Raw genomic sequence first — 26,242 nt, 5'->3', positions numbered from 1 at the left:
CCCACGTTCTGAGCGCCCGCCGCCGCCGTTACAGACGCTGAGGTCACCTCCCACACCTCTACGGCACCCAGCGCAGAAACCTCTGGAGAAAACGACCAAAAAAACCCACTCGACACCTCTCAAACCCCTCGCACCCCCGAGGAGGGGGGGTTCGCCATCCAGCACCGCCTCGGCGAGCCGCTCCAGCCGGCCTAGGCGAGGGGCAAGACGAGGGCCGGCAGGACCTGAGGAAGCCGCGGAGGTGGGCGCGCTGTGAGGTGCTATTAGCGCTAATTGACTTCGGGGTGGCGGCTGGGGAACGCGGGCGGCCTTTTCAGAGCAGGGCGACCGGAGGGAGAGCAAAAGGGGCGCTGGGAGGGGCTGGCGTGGCCCGGGGCCATGGGGGCTGTGAGGGGAGCAGACGCGGTGCTCTGTCTGATACTGCGTCGGGAGGCGCGGGGCCGGGCCAGCCCTGGGGAGGAAGGGCGGGCTGGCAGCGAGGCCCTCAGCCCTTCTTCCCGCCGCTCACTGAGGCAGCTCCCGGGCAGGAAGGGAAAGGCGGGCGCTGCCGGCTGGGGGGGGGCCAGCGCCGTGGGAGAGGCGGGCTCCGGCCGGCCTGCCTCCGTCCGAGCTGTGCTGCCCGGCCCCGCGGTGGCTCGGCAGCCCACTCCGGGTTCTCGGCTCTTTTCGGATCAGGAGAGGCCCGGAGGAGTTGGGGCGGATTGTGAGGAACAACGAGTCGGGGCTGGCAGAGAAGCTTCCCTGCGGTGACGCGGCGCCATCTTGCAATACGGAAGAGAAGCTGTGGCGGGCGCCATTTTACATGCGCGCGAGAGATGCGAAGAGCCTCGCTAATTTTTGCCGTCTGGGCGCCGCCATTTTAGGTTACGGCAGAATCTCTGCCTTCCCTAGCGCAACCTCTCAGGGCGCCGCCATTTTGGCTTACGAACAAGACGGCGACCCGCAGGGGTCCTCACCCCTTCCCTCCCTCCCTTTAGGTGTCTTCATAAAATGCCCGTGGAGAATCCCCTCTTTTTTCGTCCCGCTCCCAAGATGGCGTCGATGCGGGAGAGCGACACTGGCCTGTGGCTGCACAACAAACTGGGCTCCACAGACGAGCTGTGGGCGCCGCCGAGCATTGCCTCTTTGCTCACGGCTTCGGTGATCGACAACATCCGCCTCTGTTTCCACGGCCTCTCCTCGGCCGTCAAGCTCAAGCTGCTCCTGGGGATGCTGCACCTGCCCCGCCGGGCGGTGGATGAGGTGAGAGCCGGCCGACAGCTTGCGCGGGAAGCTTCACCGCAGCGGGGTGCGTGTGTGTGAGGGGGAGAGGCCGCTCGGAGACGGCGTGAGGGGAGAAGGGGGGCAGGGAAGGCAGCTCCGGCACCACCTTCCCCACCCGCCCTTTTCGCCTGGAGGCTGTGGGGAGGGGAGACCCCCAGCCCGGCGAGTCTAGCCCCTCGGTTCTCCCTCGTAGCCTTCCTCGGGCGGGGAGGGGGAGGAAGGCGGTCCCGGCTGGCTGAGCGGTCCGCTGAGGCCCAGCTTGGAGGACTCGGTGTGGTGTGAGGAACAGCGCTCGGATTTCCCGTGATGAGGGAGTGAGTGGAGTGGAAGCTTTGCTGCTGCTCCTCCCGCTCTGCAGGGAATCTCTTGCTGGCACTAGGCTTCTGAAAGCAGTTATGACCTGAAGTCCATCTTATGCCTCCACATGGACTCATAGGGCTGTGTTTTGATACGGTTTATGTGCCTTTGGGGAGGATGGCTCTTCTGAGGCGATGGCTGTGCTAAGATTAGGACAGAGAGGCCTGACCACTTGGGAACAGCCGTGTGTGTTAGGCTTTCTTCACTCTCTGTCCTTAATACAGGCAGTTGTGTAGGTGTCCCATGTCCAGCATCTCAGCTTTAGGAAGGACAGCAGCAAGTGCTGAAACTTTGGGTTTTAAACATGTGCAGTCTGCACTGAACAGTGCTTTTTTCCCCACCTTCTTGCAGTCAGGTTTTACTTGAGGAAAATTGCTGTGGTTGGTTTTTTGTTGGGGTTTTTTTTTTTTAGCTTTGCTTTACCTTTCTGGGAACAGCTGGTGCTTTCCTTTACTGTCCTACACCAGCTAATAAGCTGGCTGGCTTGAGTCCAGGCTGGCTCTGCAAGCTTATTCACCTGGCTCAGGACCATACCTCATCTGCAGCTGGCTTATTCTTACCAGTAGGCAGCTGCTGGTGTTTGGGGCAGTAATTGGAGAATGAGTGGGAAACATTTAAGGTTCTTCAGCCAGGTTCGAGGAATTCCTCTCCTACTTCCAGCATGTATGGTGTTGGTTCCTGGTAACAACCATGGAGGTGGCGCGTAATTAAGCTTCACCTTCTTGTGTACAGTATCCTCAGCTCTGCTTGCACGAGTCACTTTCTTGGTTAGGACACAGCTACTCCTTAGGCTTAATACACATATATCCTAGGCAGGGTGTGGGGAGATGGTATGTAACTTGGATTATTGTAAGCTCAGCTTTGGTGTTGTAAGCTGAAAATGCACAAACATCACGTTTAAGCAATAGTTTAGTTTATGTCAGTGTCTGTCTTGCTGCATACATCTGTATGCTTGTTCACTATGTAATGTATAATTGTCACTTCAGGAAAAAAAAATCCTTGTTCAGCAGATTTTTAAAACTTGATATTCATGTTTAGTGCCTGTCCAGTGCACAAGCTGTCTTTCTTGTGTGTGCCAAATGCAGTTGTGTTCTGGACAAACAAAATAACCAAGCCAGAAAGGGGGATGGGGAGATATGCATAAGTTCAGGTGAACTCTTAGTATGCAAAATTCTTCTGAAGTAGTGTGAAAATCCAAGTAGCCTGGAAGAAACGAGTATTGCAATATTTAGAAAAACTAACAAATCAATCAAATTTTTAGATTGAAAAGGGCTTAAAAAAAGCGTAGGGGTCTTCATAAATAACACTCATGCTTACTCTTGAGGGGGCAACATTCAAGCAAACTGAAATTGTTGAAGTGCTGTGGAGTGTTCACTGAGTAGCTGAGAGAACTTTTTAGACTGATTCTGAGGAATATGGTAGCCAGCACCTTTACTTGATCTCTGCTTTTCTTAGCCATGGAGATGAAGTGTATGTAAAGAAGAGCAGGTCAGTTGATGTGCCTTTTAGTGTATTGTTAAAGTGATCGGTTGTGTGCCGATAGCTCTAGTTACTGTTGTAACAAAAATATTGTGAATTTTTTCACTTCTTTGGTGGAGTTTGTGAATTGTGAATTTAATCTTTCATTGTGAACAGAGCGCACTTGATCAAGATCTAGAGATTTAGCTTATTTTCAGTCCTCTGCAAAATATCTGTAATATCTTAATTCTTTCAGGGACGTGTGTTGTGGTGTTTTGTTTTTTTTTTCAACTGAGAGGAAGAGCTTAAAAAAAATTGTTAAATTAAAAACTCATGAGGCAGAAACCCCTAACACTGCTAGGTCTGCTGTTATCATTATAGACTTCCTTCTATAAATGGTAAAAATAGCTGGTGTAACCAAAATGCTGACAGAAAGGGATGTTGTCTTATCAGATACTCATCATTTGTGGTGAGTTTACTGGAATAGGTTGTATTTGTGAAGACTTGTTATATAACTGTCAAGATTTTTGATATTTTAACTTGCATTGGGTTTCTTAGATATGATACCCAGAACATACATATATAGTATATGTGACCGTGCTGTGTGTTTCTCTACAGTATTCTCTGCTCAGTGTGTTGTGGAGTGCTGAATATGGTGTCTTTTTGCTAGGAGGAGTACACCAGTACAGGATACCTATAGCTGCCTGGAAGTAGAATTCATCATTTGGAAATCACTCCCATATCTGAAAATGATTAAACTTAACTGTGAAAGTACTTCATTAGCCTCTTTAGGAAGTCATATGTTTTTTCCAATGCCATGCTCCAGTCTGTATCCATTATGCGAGAGAAGCATTGAGCTGGTATTTGGAAACTTACTAGTATTGGAAAATACATTGTGTCCACTTTCTAAAGTTTTGGGAATCTCAATAGTGGACGCAGGATACGTTACTGGCTTGTTACATAACATGTTAAATAATACTCCCCTCTCTAGATAGCAGATTGGACTTAGTGATTTTCTCTTCAAAAATCCTTTTCCCACCCCCCCCCCCATAACAGCATTTTCACTGAGGCATAGAATAGCATGGGAACCATTTTGGAGCAGACATCTGAGCAAAAAGTTATGTGGGAATCAAGAAGAGTGTGGTGGTATTTGGTTTAGAAGGGGTTTAACTGGCTACTGGTCCTTTCTAAATCTCTGTGAAAGCTTCAGTCTAGACAAATGAATCTTCAGTGAGCTCTCTTGAAAGCTCAGTCCTTTACTTAAGTGGGTTTTTTGTCTCAAATGTAATATCCTTCAATTTTCATAATGTTTTCATTCAACACTCCAGATATTGTATATCTATAAGTGACTTAATCCTCATAACACCCTGTGGGATAGGTAATAAACCTAATTTTTTATCATGCTGTGAACTTCATTACTGTTTGTTTGTTCCCACTGACCAATAGGAGTAATTTGCTCCCATTTTCATTTTAAGTTGTTTGTTTTTAGGCAGTTATCAAAAATATCCTTTCCTGCTGTAATTCTCTGGGCAGAACTTGCTAACTCTTGAATCTCCATGCCCCTCAGCCTTTCATCTGCTAAATAATAATCCTGCTTATTTGAAATTATGCTTGAAACTCAGTGTAGTGCTGACCAGAGTTTCAGTTGTCAGTTTGGCAGAACAGTTACTTCTGTTTATTTTGTATATTATATTCCTGGTAACCTGATTACCAATGGCAAGTGCAAGTTTTGTTTTTGTGCCAATGTTCAATTTATTTGTTCAGTGTTAGACTGTGATGTTACAATCAAGTCTGGAATGAGGACTGTGTGCTTCTGTGCTCTCTGAATTATCTTGAGAGGAAGATCCCTATCCTGGCAGTGGCCTGCCCTTTCGTTACAGTAGCTGCAAGAGAGTGAAAGTCAGGACTGTTTCTTCTCGCTTGCTTATGTGAATCTGGAGTCCTCTATTCATGCAAGTGGGAATTGTGGAGTACTGGTGCAAAGGAGTAAGAGGGCACATGACACTTGCCTTTCACTCTGTGTTCAGAACAGGCAGGCTGCTATGCATCTCTCTGGCCTGCATTTAGTGTTCTTAATTTTTCTGTGATGTAATATGGTATATTTTAATCTAATGTTAGTCTTAGCCACTTCTACTCTTTCTCATGATTAAAATAAAAACATAGACAGTGATGATATTTGAGCCATCCTAGTTTTGTGTTGCATAAATATTAATACTGTACTTACAGTCCAATGCTTTTAGCTTAGTGAAAATACTCTAAAATAATGCAGGTACCTATTAAATATCACCTTGTCTATGGCCCCTGAAAGATTAAAACTTGATTTGGTTTATTAGCCAGCTGTTGATGCAATTGTCTAAAGATGTAGCCATGTATATTAATTTAGGGATAATATAAAGCACATGAATGGGAAGTCTTTGCAAGAAGTCATCTTGGAGCTATCACTTTGCGTGTTTCTAACATTTCCTTTTTTACCTCTTCCCACGGTGCTGTCTGTGTATTCTTCCTGCACAGCCATTATTAATCTCCCTTTGTCTCTGTTCCCAGACATTTTCCATCCTGCTTGATCCTTTCTTGTGAGATGTTTCTAGTCATGCCCTATGCTTTTTTTTTTGTGTGTGCCAGCAGGCTGACAAAAATACTTAAGATGCTAAAGTTTTAGATGAGAGTGGTGCCAGAACAGGTTGCATCAGATCTTGACATTCATGCTTAATAAGATGCTGGCTGGAGCTGATGGGACTCTTACTGACCCAGTGTTGCAATCTTACACAATTAAGAGCTTGGGATTATGGCTATGCTCTGTAAAATAACAGAAAAACTGTACGTGGGATTTTCTGTCATTTTGAGTTGCATTTCATGCATTTTCAAACCACAAATGAAATTTTTTCTTCAGCTGCCAGTTCAACAGCAAACTGGGAACATATGTTTAAATTGCAATTTGAAGACAAACCTGAGTCAAAATTCAAATGCAGGCTTGTTAAATGCAAAGCCATATTCAGGCAAGGTCTCTGGTTAGCTTGCGGTATGTGTTAGTGTGCTGTGCTTCGCTGTGTGTGCTGTTCTTTTACCATGTTCTTTCTGCCATGAGGCCTTGTGATAATATTATTTGCCCAATGCTAGGCAAACAAGTTGTTTCTGGGCTCCTTTCTGGAAGGAACCAGTCATGTGAAGTGGTGGGTTGTGGCATGAGTAGGTTGCCTGAACTTCAGCTGCCCTGAGAGCAGCGTGGATATAGAGTACCCAGACAAGAGCTCTATAGGAACATACATAGTATAGGCATGTAGCTCTGAATTTTTTGGTACAAATAGCAATTTTGTGTAACAGATTTGAAGGATAAATTGGGAGGCTACAGGAGACATATTTTCTCCAACTATTGCCTGAGTTTGCTTTGGTGAAGGGAATTACATTCTATAGTGACCTGCATTAGTGGTGTCCAGATAAAAGCTTGTAAAAGAGCTGTAAGTAAACCATAGCTTCATCAGCTCTCATGGCATGTTTTAAATTCTCAGGTGGTTTGTGTAAATCAGTGTGGTAATTCCTGTGGGATAGATATGAGAATAAAGGGCTTTGTTTCGTTAGTATTCACACTCATTCACTGTAGTAGAAGTGACTTCTGATGAGCAGTTTAGGGTTAGAATGGAGAGACTGACAAGTCTGTGTGAAGTCTAGGTGAGTTTTTCATGTTTACCGAGAAAGAAGTGAGCAGTGGAGGCCAACAAAAACTAGAACCTTAGAAATTGATTGTCTCCATTGGACAAGCATTGCTTAAATTTGACAACATATGACAAACAGTTTGTGGTTAGTTTAATCCAAAGCAAATCGATAGTGCTGCTGAAGATGGTGACTGACTGTTGTAGTGTCTCCTTTCTGCTCCACTCTTTTTTGGTTCTGGTGTTTGTGTGACTGTAGTCGGCCACACCAAGGGGCTGATCGAGCTTGAAGCTGTAGACAGCTGCTAGTTTTTAGTCAGATGAACTAATCTGGTTCATTTCACAAGCACGTTACTATGACTGCTAAAACATGCAAGAGGTGAAGGACAAACTGCCCCTGTAGTGCTCTTGTAAACCTTTTTGAAGTGAGAGGGCAGTAACTGTGTGGGTGAAAGGAACTGAGAAATGTCGTTGTTTGTGAGCTTTAAAAGTGCTTGGGGGGTGGGGGTGGGAGGGAGAGCAGAAATTTTATTTCTTAGTTGCATGAGTAAGCTTATTTTAATTAAACTTTTCCATATGAGAGAAGGCTGGTTCTAAATAAAGGGAAAGAAATACAGCAGAAAGTTGAAGATGAGTCTCTTACTTGTCTCCCTGTGTTCAGAAACATGTAGACTGTAACTAAGCTGTATGTGCCATGATGGTTGTGAAAAGTCAAAATTCAAGTATTTCCTTATACTTGCTAAATTCTTCAATCTTGTTATCATATAATAGAGTATGTCTAAATACTTAATTTTACTGTTATGTTTTGTGGCTTGATAGTTGCACACTACATCTTAGTTCTGTGAAGCTAATGCTTTAATGCTTACATATAAGTTTACTTACTAAGGAAAAAAGCAACTGTTCAGTCTTTCTTTGGGGGGGTTTAAGCTTATGAACAAAGTGAAACAACCAATTTAAGAGATTCACTGTGTAAACCCCTGACTGTAGTCACTTTGATTTTTATTTCATTTCATAGTGCCAACAGACATGTTGATCAGTAATTAAAAGAATTGCTGTGACAGTGACATTTTTTTATTAGTCGTATGCATTATTTCTGCCTTTTCAAGATAGGTGCTTAAAGAAATATAACTTTTCTAATTATAGAAACTTTGGTTAGATGGAAAATCTTGTTACATGTGGTATATTATTACTTCCGTAATATGTAATTATTTTCAAGCAATACAGCTTGATTAGCATGAAACATGTTATTTTGGCCTAAACTTAAGTAGAATTTTGAGAACTTTGTTTATGTTTGTAAATGCAGATATGGTCTGTCTGCTATATTATTCTGTAGCCCAGAAAGGGGCACATCTTCATTTAAGTGCCTGTTCTAAATAACTTCTATTCTAGTTATGTATTCTTATCACAGAATATAAGGTGTGAGTACACTGGGAGTATAAGTATAGAATATAAGGAGACAGTAATGTAAGAATCTGGCCTGTTGCTTTTAGTAAAAATGTTCAGCACTAAACAATGCTTTGAGCTGCCAAAAGCTCCAAACAAACTTGGGTTAGATTGACCAAAAGCAGTATAAAAAAATCATCTTGGTTCATTTGTTACTTAGTTGTAGAGTTAGTGTGTAACTGTGTTGAGGCTGTCTCCCTCTTCCCTTCCCCAGTAGTAAAACATTGTATAAGTTTATGCTAGTGTCTTTAAAATAAAAAAATCCAACTCTAACCTGTTTAAAACTGTTTCCAATTGGCTGATTTTCTTTTTCTTTTTTTGTTAGATGAAAGGGGCACTGACTGAAATTATCCAGCTCGCTACCTTGGATTCAGACCCCTGGGTCTTAATGGTAGCTGATATTTTAAAATCCTTTCCAGATACTGGCTCCCTTAACCTTGATCTTGAAGAACAGAATCCCAATGTTCAAGATATTTTAGGAGAGCTTAGAGAAAAAGGTAAGCCTTTTCTGTCAGTGAAAACTACAGAAATATGATGCCTTTTTCAGAAATAACCTTTTGTTTCACTGGCAGTCTTGCTATCTTAACAGTATTGGTATCAGGACAAGCAGTGTGTCTGTCTCTTAACTGCCACAGTTCATGACCTGGCATGTTACTGGACTGGGAACTGTGATATTTGCGGAATGGTAACTTCTGATGATGTGTGAAAAGATAATTGAAGAACTTAAATGTCAGGTATTATCCTGAGTGTGTGAAAGGCAATACACAAGTTAATGTGGATTCATTAGTATCTTAGGCTGTATGTGCACAGATAGGTGATAACCGACTTACTGCAGCTTAGTTAGTTGAGGTTTTTCATATATTGCTCTGTCTCATACGTTGTAGTACCAAAGACAACAGGGAGGCTGTGTTTCCGCAGTGCTTGTACGGACAGCCTCCTGTGTGCGGAAGCACCGCCCTTGTATTGGGCAGGTGGGGTGCCTGTCTGCTGGAAGTCCTCCTCTAGCCAGCAAGTTATAGGTGCTGTCTGGAAGACTGATCACAAGAAGAGTTACACCGCTGGTGTCTGACTAGCTACGGATTGCCTAGCAGCTGAAAATAGTGACTCAGGCACTTGCACAGATGCTGCTTCGAACAATGTAGTAAATGATGATGCAAAGCTACTTCAGTGCATTTGATTTAGCACATTGCCTAGAAAAAGCCCTTGGGCATCAACAGGCAGACATGATTTTTGAGTTAGGATTGCAGCAGACCAATGATGAAATGACTAGGAGATGGAAGCATTTTGTTTTCTTGTTATAACAAATGATCATTTGTCTGTTCGCACTTTTGATTGGTCGTCTGTTTAGTAGTTTCCTTTTTATCTGTATTTTTTAAGGAATCTGAGAATTCAATCATTTTAACCTTCTGACAATAGTAGCATATTTAAGATTCTTATGATTTGGCTAGGTATAATTAAGATGGAAGCTCTTATGAAGCTAGTGTAAAAAACCAAACATCCTAATAACTGGTTATATACTGTGTATAATTAGATTACTTGTTTAAACACCGAGAGTAATTTAGTTCTAAAATTTAAAAACACCTGCACACTCTAGTTGTAAAATCTTTTGTAATTACCTGTCAAAGAGGTGCTAATACCCATGTGTACTGTGTTAACTCTTTATGCAGTAAGTGAATGTGAAACTTCAGCTATGTTGCCGTTGGAATGCCAATACTTAAACAAAAATGCCTTGACAACACTAGCTGGGCCACTTACTCCCCCAGTGAAACACTTCCAGTTGAAAAGGAAACCTAAAAGTGCCACTCTCAGAGCTGAACTCTTGCAAAAGTGTAAGTAGTATTACGGCTAGTTGGTAAGATTGAGTAATAAATTAAATGGTGAAAGGAAAATTTATATTCAATCTTGTTCTCCAGTATGGGGATACACATTAAAATACTCTGTTATAAGAGCTTTGCTGGCTGATTTTTTTTTTTTTATTTGATAGACTAGTACGTGTGGAAGAGCAGATGCAAGTCATTCTGGCTATGATTACATTAAAATACCAATTTTGATTTAAATGCTGTTCAAATTTCAAGGCATACAGAAAGCTGTAGCTTTTTAAAGCACCGATATATTCTCATGGGTGTGTTTAACAGTCAGTTGTGAAGACTTGTGAGGGACAGCTTTGGTTAAAGCTCCTGAAACAAAACTGAAATGAGAACCTAGTTTTATTTTGCTATATGTTTTTGCAACAGGGAGCAAGAGCTGCTAATTAATGTTTTCTTTTGCTCAGTATGGCTATATAGGGTGTGAAAGCCAAGAGTATTTTCAGTAACAAAAGGCAACATGTGTACATACATGTATCGGTAACTGCTTGAACTAAGTGTTTCAAAATAGTTTACTGTACCTGCTGTTCTGTTGCAGCAGCTTGCTTCTTTCTTGCATGGAACTTGAGTAGTTGGTCTGGTTAAAAAGTTACAAATCTTGTACTTATGATGTTATATAGAACTTTCTTTAATGATTCAGTAGCTATTGAGTAAATTCTCTACTCTGGTAATTTCTTTTAGCATAGACCATCTTACCAGTTGCATGGTCATATTAATTTTGCATTTTCTCCATATACTGTGTTTACCTCACATAAATGACCCGTTTTTTAATTAAAATATTTTTTTTGTTGCTATTCCCTTTTTTTATGTATTGGTTAAGAAAATTCTATATAAGAAGCAATGTATTCTATCTTTTCAGCACAGATTCTGTAATAACTAAAGCCTTTTTTATTTTCAGCAACAGAAACTGCACAACAGCTCAAGAAGACTGCAGGAGTACCTTTTCATGCCAAAGGCAGGGGACTGGTCAAAAAGATAGATACGACAAGTATGGCTCACTTTTATCACTTCCTGGGAAGAAAATCTTATAAAATAGCATTGCTGAAGAATAAAGCTACAGTCTAGTTTTTACAGAAACTTAATTCTTTTTGAAGCAAAGGATTTCTTCCTTTCTGCCTCCCTCTCTCCTGCTGTTTAAATGTTTGTGACATCTCTTGTCAGAAAGAACAAGATTGTGGGTTTTTTTTTTAAATGGCAAGTATATCTGCCATTCTTCTGAAATGTACACAGTTAGACCATGCCTGTAGACTCTAAGAATTTAATTTGCTTCACTCCAGGAATAACTCCTGACTAAGCCATGTTGCTCCAAAAAGGAACAGAGTAGATCACAGCTGCTGTGCTCTTTGAAGTGCTGTGAAGTAGACTGAAACTGTCTTGTCTTTGCATAATTTTGTGTGGAGAAAGAAGAGGGGACAGAGTGCTCTCTGCAGCCAAGGCTGTGTGCGGTGGCTTCTGTTTAATGGACGTGACAAAGATGTATGATTGTTGTTCAACTTTTCATTAATAGATCTCAACTGTTTGCTGAAGTTCCTGAACTGCTTGAGTTTTTCAAAGAAGTTTCTCACTAGGAGCAAGAGGAGGGTTCAAAATTAGTTACATACTTTAAATTACTACACAGCTGTAACTTTTCTGACCACTAATATGATGCTGAGGTGTAAAATGAGTGATTTCTTGGTGTGACAGCTAGAAGCTATGAAGTACTTTGTGTCGATGCTGTTCGAGATGTGGTTTTGAGACCAAAATTTAGCCACATGCTCACACAGGAAATGCGAAAAGTGTGAGTTGTAATTTGAAGTAAAAATTGTCCCAGTATAGAAACTGACAGTGAGTTCTCCTTGGCATTCTTTTTAGCCATTGAACTAATAAAGCTAGTTTTTAGACTTGGCCTTTACAGCCAGGTGGTCTCTAGAAACACAAGTTACAGGAGCAGCTGGGGTTTACTCACGTTGGTCAGGGGATTGTTCTATGGTGAAAATGTTTTCAATACAACATATAGAGGGATACAGAGTATCTAACCTCAAACTAAAATTCTGTGTTTATCTTGAAAGTGTAAGGTATGATGAGATTATTAGAAGGCTCAAAGACCTCATAGATACATATGTGTCCCTAATAGCAGTTGATGCAAGAACGCAGTCTTCAGCACTTGCATTAGATGTGAAGTAGAAGGGTAACAATGTAAAGCTGGGGGAAAACATCTGCTTATAGATGTAGTGTTTTCTACTCAGTGTTGAGACAGTAGGTTTTCTGTTTGCAATATAGACCCAAGTTGGATTCTCCTCCTTGTGCAAACAGTAACTCCAGAATTTCAGACACCTGCATGAAGCAGTTATTTACTTTTCCAGTAGATTATTAGCTTTTAGTCCTGCAGAAGCTTGGCTAAGAATCTTTGATTAAATAGTTTTTCCAAGTAACTAGATCTTAAAGTTTGAGGAGCAACTTTGGCAATAATTGGATTCAGAACATTCATGCCTAACATGAATGCCTAACACCTTTATATGTGTTGAAAATTTATTTGTTTTAAATAAGGAAAGCATCAGTGTGTGTAGGAAAAGTATATTTTGATAGCAGTGCACCTGTTTGATTGCTTCATGTAGAATGGGATTGCAAGCAGTAGCCTAGAGATTGGCTCTTAGTCCTTGTTTGAAGGGTAAAACATAATCTGACCTTTGAGGAACATTTAGTGTATTATAGACAGTTCCACAGTATAAACATTTGAAGTTAAAGGAGATGGGGTGTGTGCATTAAGAAGGGGAAGAGCCAAAGAACTCATTAATTAAATATATATTGCAATTGTTGCCTTTTTATCTTCCCTAAGCACCACTCAAAGGAATACCAAAACAAGCTCCGTTCAGGAGTACTTCAGCACCTAGTGTATTTAGTCCTTCTGGAAACAGAACTCCTATTCCTCCTTCAAGAACACCTTTGCGCAAAGAAAGAGGAGTAAAGGTAGGTGCACTGTTTCTTAGTCTCTTGCTTTCCTGTTCAGTTCTCCCTGGTCTAAGTGAATTTCTGATGCTGTTTTGAATCAGCTATCAATATAGTAAAAAAAAAATTAAGGACAATATTTAGAGATCAACTACATAAATTTAACAATTGTTGTTAAGTTCTCCATGATCTTTCCTTTTAGCTTCTAGATATCTCTGAGCTGGATATGGTAGGTGCTGGCCGTGAAGCAAAGAGAAGAAGGAAGACATTAGGTTGGTATAACATGCTACTTAGAAAGGCTATTAGTATACCTGCAGATAGGATCTAGATTTGTAGTACTGTTTTGTTCTTCATTTGTTAAAATTCATCTTCAGCTAAACTTTGAAAAAGGGGGGAAAAAAAAAAAAGAAATAAAAATTCAAACTAAAATAAGGGAGGATTTTCACCTTTTTTTAGCAATGCTCCTAATTGTATTGCCATGTGCCTAGGTAATAACGTGACTCAGTTGCATGAAAGGATTGGACTAGCCATTTGTGCTTTGGGCAGCACATAGGTGTGTGAGTGGCTTCAGTACTGGAATTGTTCTGAGATATTTTGGTATGCTTATTGCTACTGGCTGTGTGGCCAAGTAAATTAATTGAAAGTAATGTTGACAAACTATAGCGCACTCTCCAAAATTCTGTCTGAGAGGTCTTAACAAGTGAATATACTGCTCTTAGATCAAGTGACAGTGCAGTGCCTTACTTAACCATACGAGGAAGATACACTAGGCAGTGTATTTGCCCCAAAACAACCTTTTTGTGTTTTTCACTGAAATAATTTACTACTATCTCAGAACAAAATCATAATTTCAATTTAATTTTTGCTTGGGTTTTGATGCTTTCTAATATCACAAAATTAGCCAGTTCTGCCTAATTACTCAGTTACTGTATCTTGATGGGTATACATTGTGGCTGAGTTCATAATTGGATTGATCATAGAATTGTGTATGAAGATTACTGTATCTACCAACCTTTCAGCATATACCTCTTTTAAGCATGTTTTAGCAGACTTTGAGAAATGTGGTTTTATATCTTTGTTTAAAAAAGTACACCTAATTCAGTATTTCAGAAAGCTTCCTTGAACTGGCTTCTGTTTTTATGCAATAGATACAGAAGTTGTGGAAAAGCAAGCCAAAGAAGAAACAGTAGTAGAAAATGCTACCCCAGATTATGCTGCTGGCCTTGTGTCTACACAGGTAAAACCAAATGAAATCAAAACAAAAAAGAGGAAACCATGATGCATGTTATTCTAAAACACTTAAACACTGTAACGATATTGTACTAACTTGTTGAAACATGCCCCTTAATGTAAAGATTTTTACACAATTATTTCAAAATTCCATTATATTTTCACCTAACTAGGTAAAAAAATTCAAAGTAGGACAAAGGTAAAGTTTTTGACTGTTTTCTTGTTGCTGTTTTGCGTTTGTGATGGAGTATGGCATTTCTGTAACTGAGGCTTGTAGTCTTCTGTTGGAGGTGAAGGGAATAGGAGGACACTCTGACCTTACAGAGGTAGAATCATTTTCAGGAGTTCCTGCAGGTTTCACACGCTGCCTGGCATCCTTTGTGACCTTAGTGGAATACTGTCTGCAGAAGTCTCAGTGAGGAGCATTTGTCATTGGCTTATGTCCAGGAGGAATAGCTGAATATAAGCAGCCAAGTAAGAAGTCTTTACAGCTCAAAAGAATCTACACGCTAGTACTCATCTGTGATTCTTTTCTCCATTTTTAGCTTGTAATCTTTGAGAACTGATGCGTAATCCAGAAGGCAGCCTTTTCTGAGGTCTCCAAACCTGTCTGTAACTAGGCTTAGCCAGTCCTATTACTACTGAAAAGGGAGGAGAAATACAGTGGCCACATTACCTATGGGTTATAAATTTGTGCTTCTTAAAACCCGTAAAGTTCAGACGTGGCTGCTCCTTGCTTCTTCTCTTAACAGTATTTTTTTCTTTTAATCCAAAAGGTGTTTAGGATCTACTGAAAAAGCTAACCTGTTGCTAGAGGTAGTTCATTCAAGAGGTGGGAGGGGGATTTGTGTGTAGGGTTTCTTCCTACTCTTGCTGATATAGTGCATTGGAAAAATTCTGATGCAGGTTTGTTTTCTCAGTCAGGACATAGCTTTTACAAGAATGTTAGGTCTTGTGAGCCTGTGAGTTAGAAACTGTCTGGTCTATTCCAGCGAGCCTTGGCCTTGAATTAATTTGGACAACTGGATTCTTTACATACCAAAAGATAATTTGAGGCTGCTGCACCTAGTGTTTGCAGACTTCTTGGGGTGATAGAAATCCATCTGAAATCTTACGTGTGTTCACTTGTTCTAAATCTAAAGTGGTCATGATTACCTCTGCCTCTTGTCCATGTGTTGACATGCAACACTTGCCTGTGGAGAGCGCTCTGTTTAAAAAACCTGTGGTATGGTTGGTGAGCCAGGCGTTTTTTCCTCTGGAGCCTAATGGTAAGCACATGGAACATTGGTCCCATGCGTATGGGGGTAGCAGTCTGTGACACACGTCAAAACCAACATATAGGCAGCTATTGGTAGGCCTGTGTTGGGAGTGAAGGTCATCTCCTGTCTTTCTGCAGAATGCTAAGAGTATCTTTTTTTTTTTTTTGGCAAGCTCAACATTTTACAGAACATCCATCTTACTTTTGCCTACTAAGGCTACCTTAAATTGTTTATTTGCTAGACTTACTCCCACAGAATTTGTCCAATCCAACCTTATAAATATCAGGGGTTGACAGAGGACAAAAATGAGGATCTTCATACAGATACCATGCTGTTGTCTTTGTGCTGTGTGCACAACATGATGTAGAGTTAAGTACAAAATGTGTCATTTTCTTTGGCTTGATCCTTGCTGACATCCATCGTGTTGGTGTTGACTGCCTGTTTCTGTGGAAACAGGGTTTTACCTGTGCTTTTACTGCTGTCTTCTGCTTGCTTATGTCCCACAGGCCTTTGCATTCTGCTGGGTGATATTTTAGTAGGCCTTTTGCCAACCGATGAACACAGGTTTCTCCTTGCTAATGGTGAAGATCATGCTTACTCAGGCAGAAAATCACTTATTTCTACAGTGTAATTCTTCAGAGAGCACCATCTGCACAAATGTAATCATCTAGTCTCCACACGACCAGCTGAGGACTGGGACAGAGGAACAGCAGCTTGACTCTTTGCAGAAGTACATTCTCCGTAATAGTATTTTTTTCCTGGCTCAGATTCTGCCTTCAGAAGCAACTTCGGTCTGAACTAGGGGAATAAAAGCTGCTATTTCCTCTTCTAGGGTAATTCTAATGTCTGAAGTTTGTATAGAGTGTTAGGGTTGAAAGGGCAAACTTGCCCTAACGGAGGAGCCCATAATTAAGTTTCCAAAACTAATATTGTAGCAGAACTAATGTTGAACTTGTATTTAAAATGCAGAAATGGTGCATGAATGTATGCATTATAGCTATAACACTTTCTTTTCTGTTTCACAGAAACTCGGCTCGTTGAACAATGAGCCTGCACTACCGTCTACAAGTTACTTACCTGCTACCCCCAGTGTGGTGCCATCTTCCTCGTATATCCCAAGCTCTGAAACACAGCCAGGTAAAATATGCTTTTTTTGCTTTGGGGACCTAATACCTCTGACTCTATACAGTTCTACTTTCTAGCTGCTCTTTTATTTACAAGCCTACTATCCCTCAACTTTCGTGAAACTTAACGTTAGCAGTCTAAAAATCCGTTGCAGGAACCCAGCCTTTGGGTTTTGAGTAACCAGACATGTGATTTAACCTAAATAAAGAAAATGCTTGTTGTTTTTAAGTCTTAAAATGACTGCTAGTTAAACAAGCAAAGCAATTTACTGTTTGGGGTTTTTTTTTCTTACTCTGTAACAGAAAATCCAGCATTTTTTTTAATCCCTAAAGAGACACTAGTAATACACAGAAGTCTAGAGCATACACTCGATACACACATCCATATGCATACACTTACAAAACGGTTACTTTCAAGAGTCAGATAGATTTCTAGAGGCAAATACGTACTAGCTTTCACACAGGCTGGGATCAAGCCATCCATTTTCCTTTCACCTTTTTGTAACAGTCTGATAGATAGTAGCTGAGCTCCTGCATGTTTTGGAAAGTTCTACATTATTTTAAATTCTAGAAAATTACCTGTAGTAAAAAATAGTGTTTGTACAAATTCTTTATTTCTACACCTTTTATTTTAATACACTTTGCTTTACTTTTCCCTGCTGCATGTGAAGTCTTAAAGGAATGTATCAGTTTGCACTAACAGATGTGCATGACTGGGAATCGGTACCAGACCTTGCAGTTAACAGACAACCAATGTTTCAATTTAATGCATTATTTTTATGCTTACTTCTTGCAGTTTGGTACTGTAATGTTTGTCTTTATGTATGTGAGCTGTGGCATGTTGATCACTATAGAAAAAAGCATACGCAAAACCTGATCACTTGGCCCTGAAACAGTTCAGAACCTCTCTGAAGGTCCATGCAAATCTTTCTCTGGCAGAAAATTGGCATCTCCAAAAGGAGTGCAGCCAAGAGCATATCAGTGTTGTCAGCAGCTAGCAGTATGTTCCAGAGCCTTGGCATTGTATTCGATAGCAGATAAAGCTTAGTTTAAATTTCTCTATTGTCTTTGTTCTCTATTTTTTCCAACTTATTTTTTCCTTCTGGAATATGGGGTACCTAGCTTTTCTTTATGGATAAGGAATATAAAACTGTTTCCTTGATATAAAATGCACACAGAATATCCACAGATTTGGTCTCGTATAATCTGAAGTTGCATAATTAAGATATGTTACTTCATGCAAGTCAGTTATTCTGACAGGAGAGGAAGCCAGTAACAAAACTGAAGGGATCTGTACAAAAATACGGGGTAACTATTTGTTACAAATGTTTGTCCTCCCAAGTGGTCGCTGTCCTGTTTCATATCTTACTGGATAATAGCGATATTGTTAAGTGCTGTGTCTGTGCCTAGATGGACGGTGATAGACCTCTCACTCTCTAAAATCCGATCTGAAAGGCATCAGCGTAGCTGTGGTCAGTATCTGCCTTTTAGTCTACTGTAAACACAGTGTGAATAGGTTAGCTTAAACCTTGTGAGATTTATGAAAGGTGCTTAAGTAGCTGTGCCTGTGTGTAAGAACTGCAAAAGAATGTGACTGGCTAGAGTGTGCACTGGGTAATTACTGTTTGCTTGACAGATGGTAACTTAGGAAGTCACAGTAATTTGATGGTATGTGTGACCTCCACCTGCAGCCAGGTTTGGAATAGTAACTCCCGTAAGTGCAGGTGAATGGATCAGCTTTGAGAAATAACAGAGTTAGGACTTGTCAATAGTGTGGAGTTTTAACCCTCTTAGCAGTTAGCGTTTAAATAGTGAGTGATTTCTGAAGACTACATTTAATTCTGTCATCTGTTTAAGTATTTGTGTATTTCCAGTGTTTGTTACTGGCTAAGACTTAATTACCATTTCTTTTGGAAGCTGCTGCTACATTAGGTAAAAACTGATGAAATATTTTCATGATTTTGGCTTCTACGTAACAGTACAGCAATAATCCTGGTAAGGTGTCAGAGTACAGTTATTACAGCAGAATAAGCTAAAAAGTAAATAAAGCCATTTAAGTTTTATAAAACTGATATCCATTAAATGTAAAATTTGATGCTAAATGTAGTGTAATCCATATGGGACAGCTAGTCACTCAGTTGTGTAATTATTGCTGAAGATAATTGAGTGGAAAGAGCATTAGGTCTTCAATTTTTTGTATAGATACTAGATGGCATATCGAATCATGATGCTAAAATGGAATAATTGGAATTTTTAGTTTACTTTAAAAGCGATTGGTGATGCTAATCCCTGTTTGTGGATTATAATTTTTAATTAACATGATTGGGTTTTGCAGCTGGCTCTGCACGAGAGGCCTTGCAGACTAACAGACAGACCGAAGAGCCTGCAGCTTCAAATGCTACTACAACTCTTCCTGCACAGTTCAAACAAAGAACACCCATGTACAACAGTAACTCTAATCCACCTGCAGCTACACCTACCACTCCCCTAACACCTGCCACACCTCCTGCCATTTCCCCTGTGGCACAGGCACCGCAGGTGGCCCCCCAAACTCAGCAACAGCCACCACCGAAAAAAAGCCTCTCTCTCACAGTAAGTAAAGCAAAGTTCTTTTTGACTGTTGCTTTTGATGCAGGTTGGAAAATGTTAATTTTTATTATGGGTCTCAGTATCTTGGCTGTTCCTGGCCTTTGGGTCATGGAGTGGTTGAGGCTGCTTTTTAATAACCAAAGCTAATGCAAATATTTTGTGGCTTTGTTAGCATTACTGTCTGAAATGTTAATCACAACACTTCTAGTTGTGCAGTGTTAGTTACAGCAAGATATCTTTATTTGCTGCTGTTTATTATGTAAAATAATGTTGTGTTACTTGTTACAAAGAATTTTGGGAGAAAGGTGTATTTCCAGCAGAGCTGTTGCCCAGCCAGTTCCGTATAATGTAAGCTGCTAAAAATCGTCCTGTCATTGCAGTGATAAGAGAAAAGATGTCCATAGATTATTCTAGGGCAAAAGCTTTTATTTCTTGATTCCCTTGCCCCTCTCCGTCCCATTACGCATCTTTTAAAGCCTGAGAGTGAGGAGGAAACTAAATTGAACAGCAATCACTTATGTCCTGAAGCTTGTTATTGCTGGTATACTGGTATATAATACGTGCATGCTTGAAGTTAATCAGGTAACTAATTCAAGATGCAACTGATTTGAAGACTTTGCTGAGCACATCTGTAAGCCTGGCTTGAAAGATCTGAACTTTAAGAAACTGGGTGACTTTTTCAGTACCTCTACTTCATTTAAAGGGAAAAAAAAAATCCTCTGAAATTGTTGGAAGCCTGGATTTGTCCTGTAGAGGAAGTATTAGTTTTTTTCTCCTCTTTTCCTAATGTCATAAAGAACAAAGAATTGACAATGTAAACATTAAGTCTCTTAGCACATGTTTCTGTAACTATTTAAAGGTGAGATTTTTTTTTTTTCCCCAGTTTCAGAATTCAGTTGTCACTGCTGTAAGTGTTAGGTCTAAGCAATAAAGAGGGAAAGCCTTGAGGTTAAGGCTTTTTTTGTTTACTTTTTGTAGGTCTACAAACTCCCATGTTAGTCTTATGCTTGTCTGTGGGTATTGTACGTGTTGCTATTTTTTTTTCCACTGTAGTTCATACTTGTTGTATCTGTTGCAGAGGGAGCAAATGTATGCTGCACAGGAAATGTTCAAGACTGCAAACAAAGTTACAAGGCCAGAAAAGGCTCTCATACTTGGATTCATGGCAGGATCCAGAGGTATGTATTAAGACTAATTTAGCTTGCTTTTGAATACCCAAATCTGAAATGCAGCCTAGCATATCCAAGTGTGCATATATGAGCACAAGACACCTGCTTTAGCTTTACTCTGTTTGTATGGGACTCTCTGCTTTACTCTGGACTGTACGCAATTCTATGGATTACAGTTCCAACTACTTTAGTTCTGCTTGGAAACAGATCTTTAGGGTCTATTTCCAGTAGGTCAAACAGTCTGTCAGAGCAGCTACTAAACATGATGTATACATAACTGAACACATGTAATATCATGGCTTAGGGGTTGAGGAGAAACAAGGCAGCCCGTCAGGACAGTGAACAGACTGGTTAGGTCCTGGTAGTCTCTCTAGAAGATCAATGAATATAAGTTCTTTTGTGGCAAGTGGAGGTACAAGTTGGGTAGTACAGAGCCTCTTTGCTAATTCCTTGGCATTAGAAATGTAGCAGCTGTTGTCTCAGCTGGGTAACCACAGGTGCTGTGAATCACAGGGAGGTGAGCTGTCTCATAGCTAGATCCTGTCATACATTGATAGACCAAGGCTGTTTTACCCAGAAGGTTATCAGATGTAAGATGAGAAGAGGCTTAAGAGTCCTTAAGTGAACTCTATCATCTGCTCTAGCTCTGGTTTCTAATTTGGTGTTTAAGGGCTCTTATCACTGGAGTTCTGGAGCCTAAATGTGCCTCACGTATTTGGATTAATGCAGTACATTACTGAAGATGACCAGGGTAGAGTTACTGTGGTGATCCCTGAACTTTAAGAAAGTTCTGTGTAGCTTGCATTAATGATGGTGCTCTTAGTACTAGATGCTACTTCACATTGCAGTAGGAGGGTGTACTTTAGTATCTGCCTGGATGTTTTTTTGTGATGCAAGGTAAAATATTATTCTGGAAGTGTGCATGTGTGTGTGTTACATATGTATGCATATGTGAGTGTATAGATAGGTATGTAACAATATGAATTCCTTCAGTAATAATGTCAGCACCTTCTGAAGGTTGGGTCAATAACTGCCAACTATAATATTCTTGAGCCTCTTGGGTGTCAGTTCCAGCACCTTGAAATGTAATGTTCATTACTTCTACTGGAGTGGAACTGAGTCTTGGACGAGTGATTTCAGTGAAGCTGTTTGGGCTTCCAGAACAGCTGAAAATTGTTGAGGCTTTTAACTACAAAAGGTATCCCAAATAAACCAACTCTGGTAGTTCAAGTTTACCAACCCCCATGTAAATATAAGCTGCTGTTACGGTTCTTGAGGCAGACACAAATGAAATTGGCATGCTTTGCTCCACCTTTTGCTGTTGTTGTAGTTACTTTAGCCCTGGAGTTCATCTTTTGGGGTCTGGTTTTGTTATCCTTAAAACTCAGTCAATGATGTATGGAGGGAGGAAGATATTTGTGTAGCTATGTGCATTAGTGGCATTACTTGCTCAGTTTGGGGTTGGTTTGTTGGGGTTTGGGTTGGTGTTTTTCAGCATAAGGCGCAGAAACTCCATCAGGTGCTCTTTACCTTTTCTAATACAGCACTGAAGTGTGTAATTTGTTCCTGTTCTTGTTTTCACAGAGAATCCTTGCCAAGAGCAAGGTGACATCATCCAAATTAAACTTAGTGAGCATACAGAAGACTTACCAAAGGCAGATGGCACTGGCAGTACCACTATGTTGGTTGATACGGTCTTTGAAATGAACTATGCTACTGGTGAATGGACCAGATTCAAGAAGTACAAACCTATAACTAATGTTTCCTAAGAGATGCAGCAACTGCAGACTGGACCAAATCAAGCTTAGAGTCAACCAGCTCATAGAGTATGTCAACTGTACAAAATGGCATTCATGAATACATTTGTTATTACCCTCCAGAGTAGAAGTTGTGGCTCTTCAACCTAACTGGGCTCAGTGACCACAGAAGATGATGGTGTCCAACTTGCTTTTTTAAAATTTTTTTAAATCTTGGGAGAGGGAAGGGTGATGGGGGGGGGGGGGGGGGGGACACGACACACACGTTGTTGGTGTGTTTTTGTTTTCCTACAGTTCAAGATGCTGGAAAAGGAGATCACAGCGGAAAGATTACAAATGGGAGCAGCTTACTTCTGAGTACCAGAAGAGAAGACTACCGCGCGGTCATTCACGGTTTACCATTAAACAAGGGCATGGATCTTTATTGTAAAAATATTTTCTTTGACTACATGGGTTCTATTGTAAAAATGGACATTTAAAGCACCACAGGTCGGTGCTAGATTATTTTGTAATTCAGCCGCAGTACAACTAAATACTGCAGGTGGTAGATGTCCAGTGTCTAATGGTACCCACTATATGTTTAGCTTGCTTATGCTTGGGTCATAAGATGGGGTTGAGCAGCTTTGTTAACTTGCTATATTGTCAATGTTCATGCCCTGCATGAGTTATAGATATTTGGCATTATTTACGATCGAGAGAAACTGAGTTTCGTACCTTTCTGAAGGGAAAAAAAACCCCCATCAAAATTAACAAAGAAGTAGTGGTGGTTTTTTCACTGCCTGGAAATGATAACTCTTTACCATTTAAGTCTTAGGGTAGAAGTTGATCTATGGCTCTTGCATAGCAAGCCCTTTGAACAGCATAACTTACCTGGGAGGAAATGAAACTGTTGCATCTAAAGACCAATTGCAGCTTAATTTAAAAATGGCATTATGAATGGTTGAGTGACACATACCTGAATATAGGTGGTTGGGAAGATTTGTTGTCTTGAGGCAGTGTTAATTTATGTTTGTCGGAGCAGTCAAAATGTGTTTGATTGCCAAGCCCTGATCCAAGAAGCTTTGAATGACTGGTAGCTGTGGTTCTTACCAGTGTAGTTATATCAATATAATCACTAATGTGGCCACAATTATACTGGCATATGAATGTGCCTTATACTTGTCCCCTTCTAGTAGAAGCACATTTTTATCTTTATAACTGTGTTCACACTACTGGTATAATCTGGTTTAACAGTACAAATCAAGTTTACATTTATTGAGAGGGTGTATGTACTTAGCTCAGGATTCATCCTCTGGAGACCTGGTTTTATCACTTGAAGGAGACTTGGAATAAACGCCTGGTTTCTGCCAGTACTTGGTATATGGAGCTGTGCTTGGTTGGGAATGGTGCTTAGAAGGAAGAAATATGAAGATGGGTAACACAATGGTGGCTTAATGCTGAGGAGGTACCTTGGGCTGATGAAGAGGTTCATGTTAACGTGGAACTCATAGGACAAAATGAGGCATGCTTTTTCTGAAAAGAAAGCAGACCAAATCCCGTAAGTACACTTATGCTACAACGACATTTAGATGATTGGTTAGAGTCTTTTTGTATTGCGGAATTCTTACTGCATTTTATTTTTCAAACAAATTATGCAACAGGAATGGGCAAGTAGAAATAATAAGAAAAATCTGTATTCTACAATGTTTTAAGATGTGACCAAAAGTATAGATTTCTTAAGTTTATTTAAGCAAATGTACAGAATGTTCTAGCTCCTGTAGTGGGTGAGTTATTTGGTACCTGCTACTATTATGGAGTGTTGTGCATGTATTGGTGTGAAAGTTATTCACGTATAACTGTCACACTGGGGGCTCTCCTTCACATAATTACCCCATTTCAGAGGCAATGTAGATTATGATTCTGATTGCGATTTTTCTTTTAAACAAATAGAAACCAGCCTGACAAGTGAGGATGATTAGTGAGTTTTAGTTTTTAGAATGAGTTCAGTAGAAATGCGTTTTCATGGTTATAACTTACTTGATTATAGTACGTTACACATAAGGGCTAACAACAGAATATGAAAGTATTCATCTCTTAAAAGAAAGGTTTAAAGAAAAGTGACATTCCTTTTCTTGTCTGCATTCAGATTTTTAAAGTTTTCTTGTGACGACCAGTTTTCTGTAAGTATGTATGATCCTTCTGTCTTAGCTGTTCTTGCTTGCTAGATAAGCTGCAAGTACCAAATATAATTTTTAAGAAAGAACTTTTAGAAAATTGGCTGACTTAAGGGGCATGTACTGTCATTGTAAATTGTTGGTGCAAGACTCTTTGCAATTCAGTAGTGATCAGGTGCTGCTGTGTGGTGGCTCTTGTAGCGTAGTTGACATTAATGGGGTCCCTCACTGAACTTTCTTAGTCCGCAGAAGTCTGCATTTCAGACCCGTGCTGTGGGGAGGGAGACAGCTTCTCCTCTTCAGAAAGCCCTTCTAAAATGCAGTGGAGTCATTTGAGTGGAGTAGTGTGTAGAAAGCTTAACCATGCTGCTACCTATTTGTGTTTGTTGCATAACAAAGTTGGTCTCCAGTCATGTTTGTCTAAAGTCAGTCATATGCAATAAATTGAAGTTTCAAATAGAAGCATAATATATTTTTTAATTCCGTTAAGTCATTAGGATGAGACAATTTAACACTGCAAAAATGATTTTTTAATAAAGTGACTTTATGACCCTCAACGCGAGAGCATTACTTCAACTTGAGCTGTGAATCTAGAAAGTTTTTTTTAAATGCCCAAAGAAAGAGAAGTTTTTGCAACGTTGCTAAAATGATACAGTAAGAAGTAAAATTACATGGAGCTCTTTGTTTCAGAGAATGAAATCATTGAACCAGGGGCCTGAAAATAGGGATAATGCCAGACAATTCAGAAAGGGCAACATCAACATTTAAATTTCAGTATAATGGAATTGTTGCATACAGAAAAAAATCTGGCTCTGGAACTTAATATTTTTTGTCGTGAATATTCAGTCACTTGGATGTTAGCTGGATTCTATTCAGTGAGGCTCAGCGTGTGCTGTGAGATAAAACACAAACATTTGACTCCAGAATGACTTGCAGATATACTGACAAATTGACCAGAGTAGTAGTTTCGAGTTTTCTTAAGGCTTTGTTTGTGTCCTTTCCCTTTATCCAAGCGTGAAGTTTTAGGAAATGGCAAGCTCAAACTTCCAAAGTGCATTACTGCACCTCAGCAGGCAGGATGTCCCAGCTTCTCTTGCCCTTGCTTGTAAAGAAGCACCTGTCTGTGCAAGCCTAGACATGGATATGAATTAGCTAATTTAGAGTGTGGAATACTGGAGAAAGCAGCAGTGGAAGTGGCTTGTGGGTTTTTTTCCTGTCCAAACGTTTTATTCTTGGGAGAGAAAGAACACATACGGGCATACCCTGGCTTCTTTAACAACTTGCCCTGCAGCAAAGTTCTGGGTTTCTTTAGGCTCCATTTTCTTTCATGAGTGCCATGAGGACCCGAAAGAGTGAAATGAGTGTAATGAAGAAGGTGAGCCCAAGGAGGATGCTGAGCAAGGGTTCTGATGATGGATTCCATCTTCCTTTTAGACAGAACATTTTTGTTCCTACGCTAGTGCTCTGCAGTTATCTCCATACAAAACAGTCCAGGCTTGGTATGGTGAACACTCTAGGGTTGGGCCCATATTTTGTGGGTTAACTTGATTTTTCCACTGGTAGCTTTGCCGTTTAATCTTTGAGTTAAATCCCATAGGGTGCTGGGTGCAGTGGGGAGGAGCCTTTGGTAGTTGCTTGATACCTGCTTGTGAAATTGGTCACTTCTCTCACTAAGTTGTGTGAAAGTGCAGACCACTTGTCTAGATGAAAGAATCTTGAGGCTTTGACATTAAACAGTTTAGGAGTGAATCACATTTTCATAGTGAGATCCGAGTGGGAAAAAAAGACTAAAAAATGTTAAGCCAGAGCCCTCTGGGAATCTGGTGCCTTTAACAAGAACTGTCATTTTGTAAAACGTTACATCTATAGCATAGCCCATATGTTTTCTATTGTTTTTTGTACAGTTGTAAATTCAAAGTATTCTGTCTTTGGGTACGTATTTTCAGTGTAATACAGTATGTATAATAAAAATTTAGATTTTCTAAGGAAATGGACTGATACTC

At 40.3% G+C, this 26,242-nt stretch overlaps 1 protein-coding gene across 3 annotated transcripts; it reads left to right on the top strand.

Annotated features, from left to right (window-relative positions):
- The first annotated feature begins 45 nt into the window (after positions 1-45).
- On the top strand, positions 46-26,242 carry NELFA (negative elongation factor complex member A). 3 transcript variants are annotated; one of them, XR_012763962.1, is made up of 13 exons: positions 46-241; positions 978-1,242; positions 8,494-8,665; positions 9,836-9,997; positions 10,932-11,021; positions 12,849-12,979; positions 13,161-13,230; positions 14,107-14,195; positions 16,473-16,584; positions 18,907-19,163; positions 20,239-20,338; positions 21,914-22,155; positions 22,381-26,242. XR_012763962.1 is itself a non-coding variant. In XM_075420374.1 (12 exons), the coding sequence occupies exons 2-12, from the start codon at positions 991-993 to the stop codon at positions 22,096-22,098; spliced, it is 1,620 nt and encodes a 539-aa protein (XP_075276489.1). In that variant the 5' UTR covers positions 46-257; positions 978-990; the 3' UTR covers positions 22,099-22,316. The 3 variants fall into 3 exon arrangements, 2 of the variants coding, with proteins under 2 accessions (XP_075276489.1, XP_075276490.1); XM_075420374.1 differs by lacking the exon at positions 22,381-26,242 and having other exon boundaries at positions 46-257; positions 21,914-22,316; XM_075420375.1 differs by lacking the exon at positions 22,381-26,242 and having other exon boundaries at positions 54-241; positions 21,914-22,316.

The sequence above is a fragment of the Opisthocomus hoazin genome, chromosome 5 (assembly GCF_030867145.1).
Source record: "Opisthocomus hoazin isolate bOpiHoa1 chromosome 5, bOpiHoa1.hap1, whole genome shotgun sequence".
NCBI classification, from domain to species: Eukaryota; Metazoa; Chordata; class Aves; order Opisthocomiformes; family Opisthocomidae; genus Opisthocomus; species Opisthocomus hoazin.
This window is presented reverse-complemented; position numbering and strand designations above follow the sequence as displayed.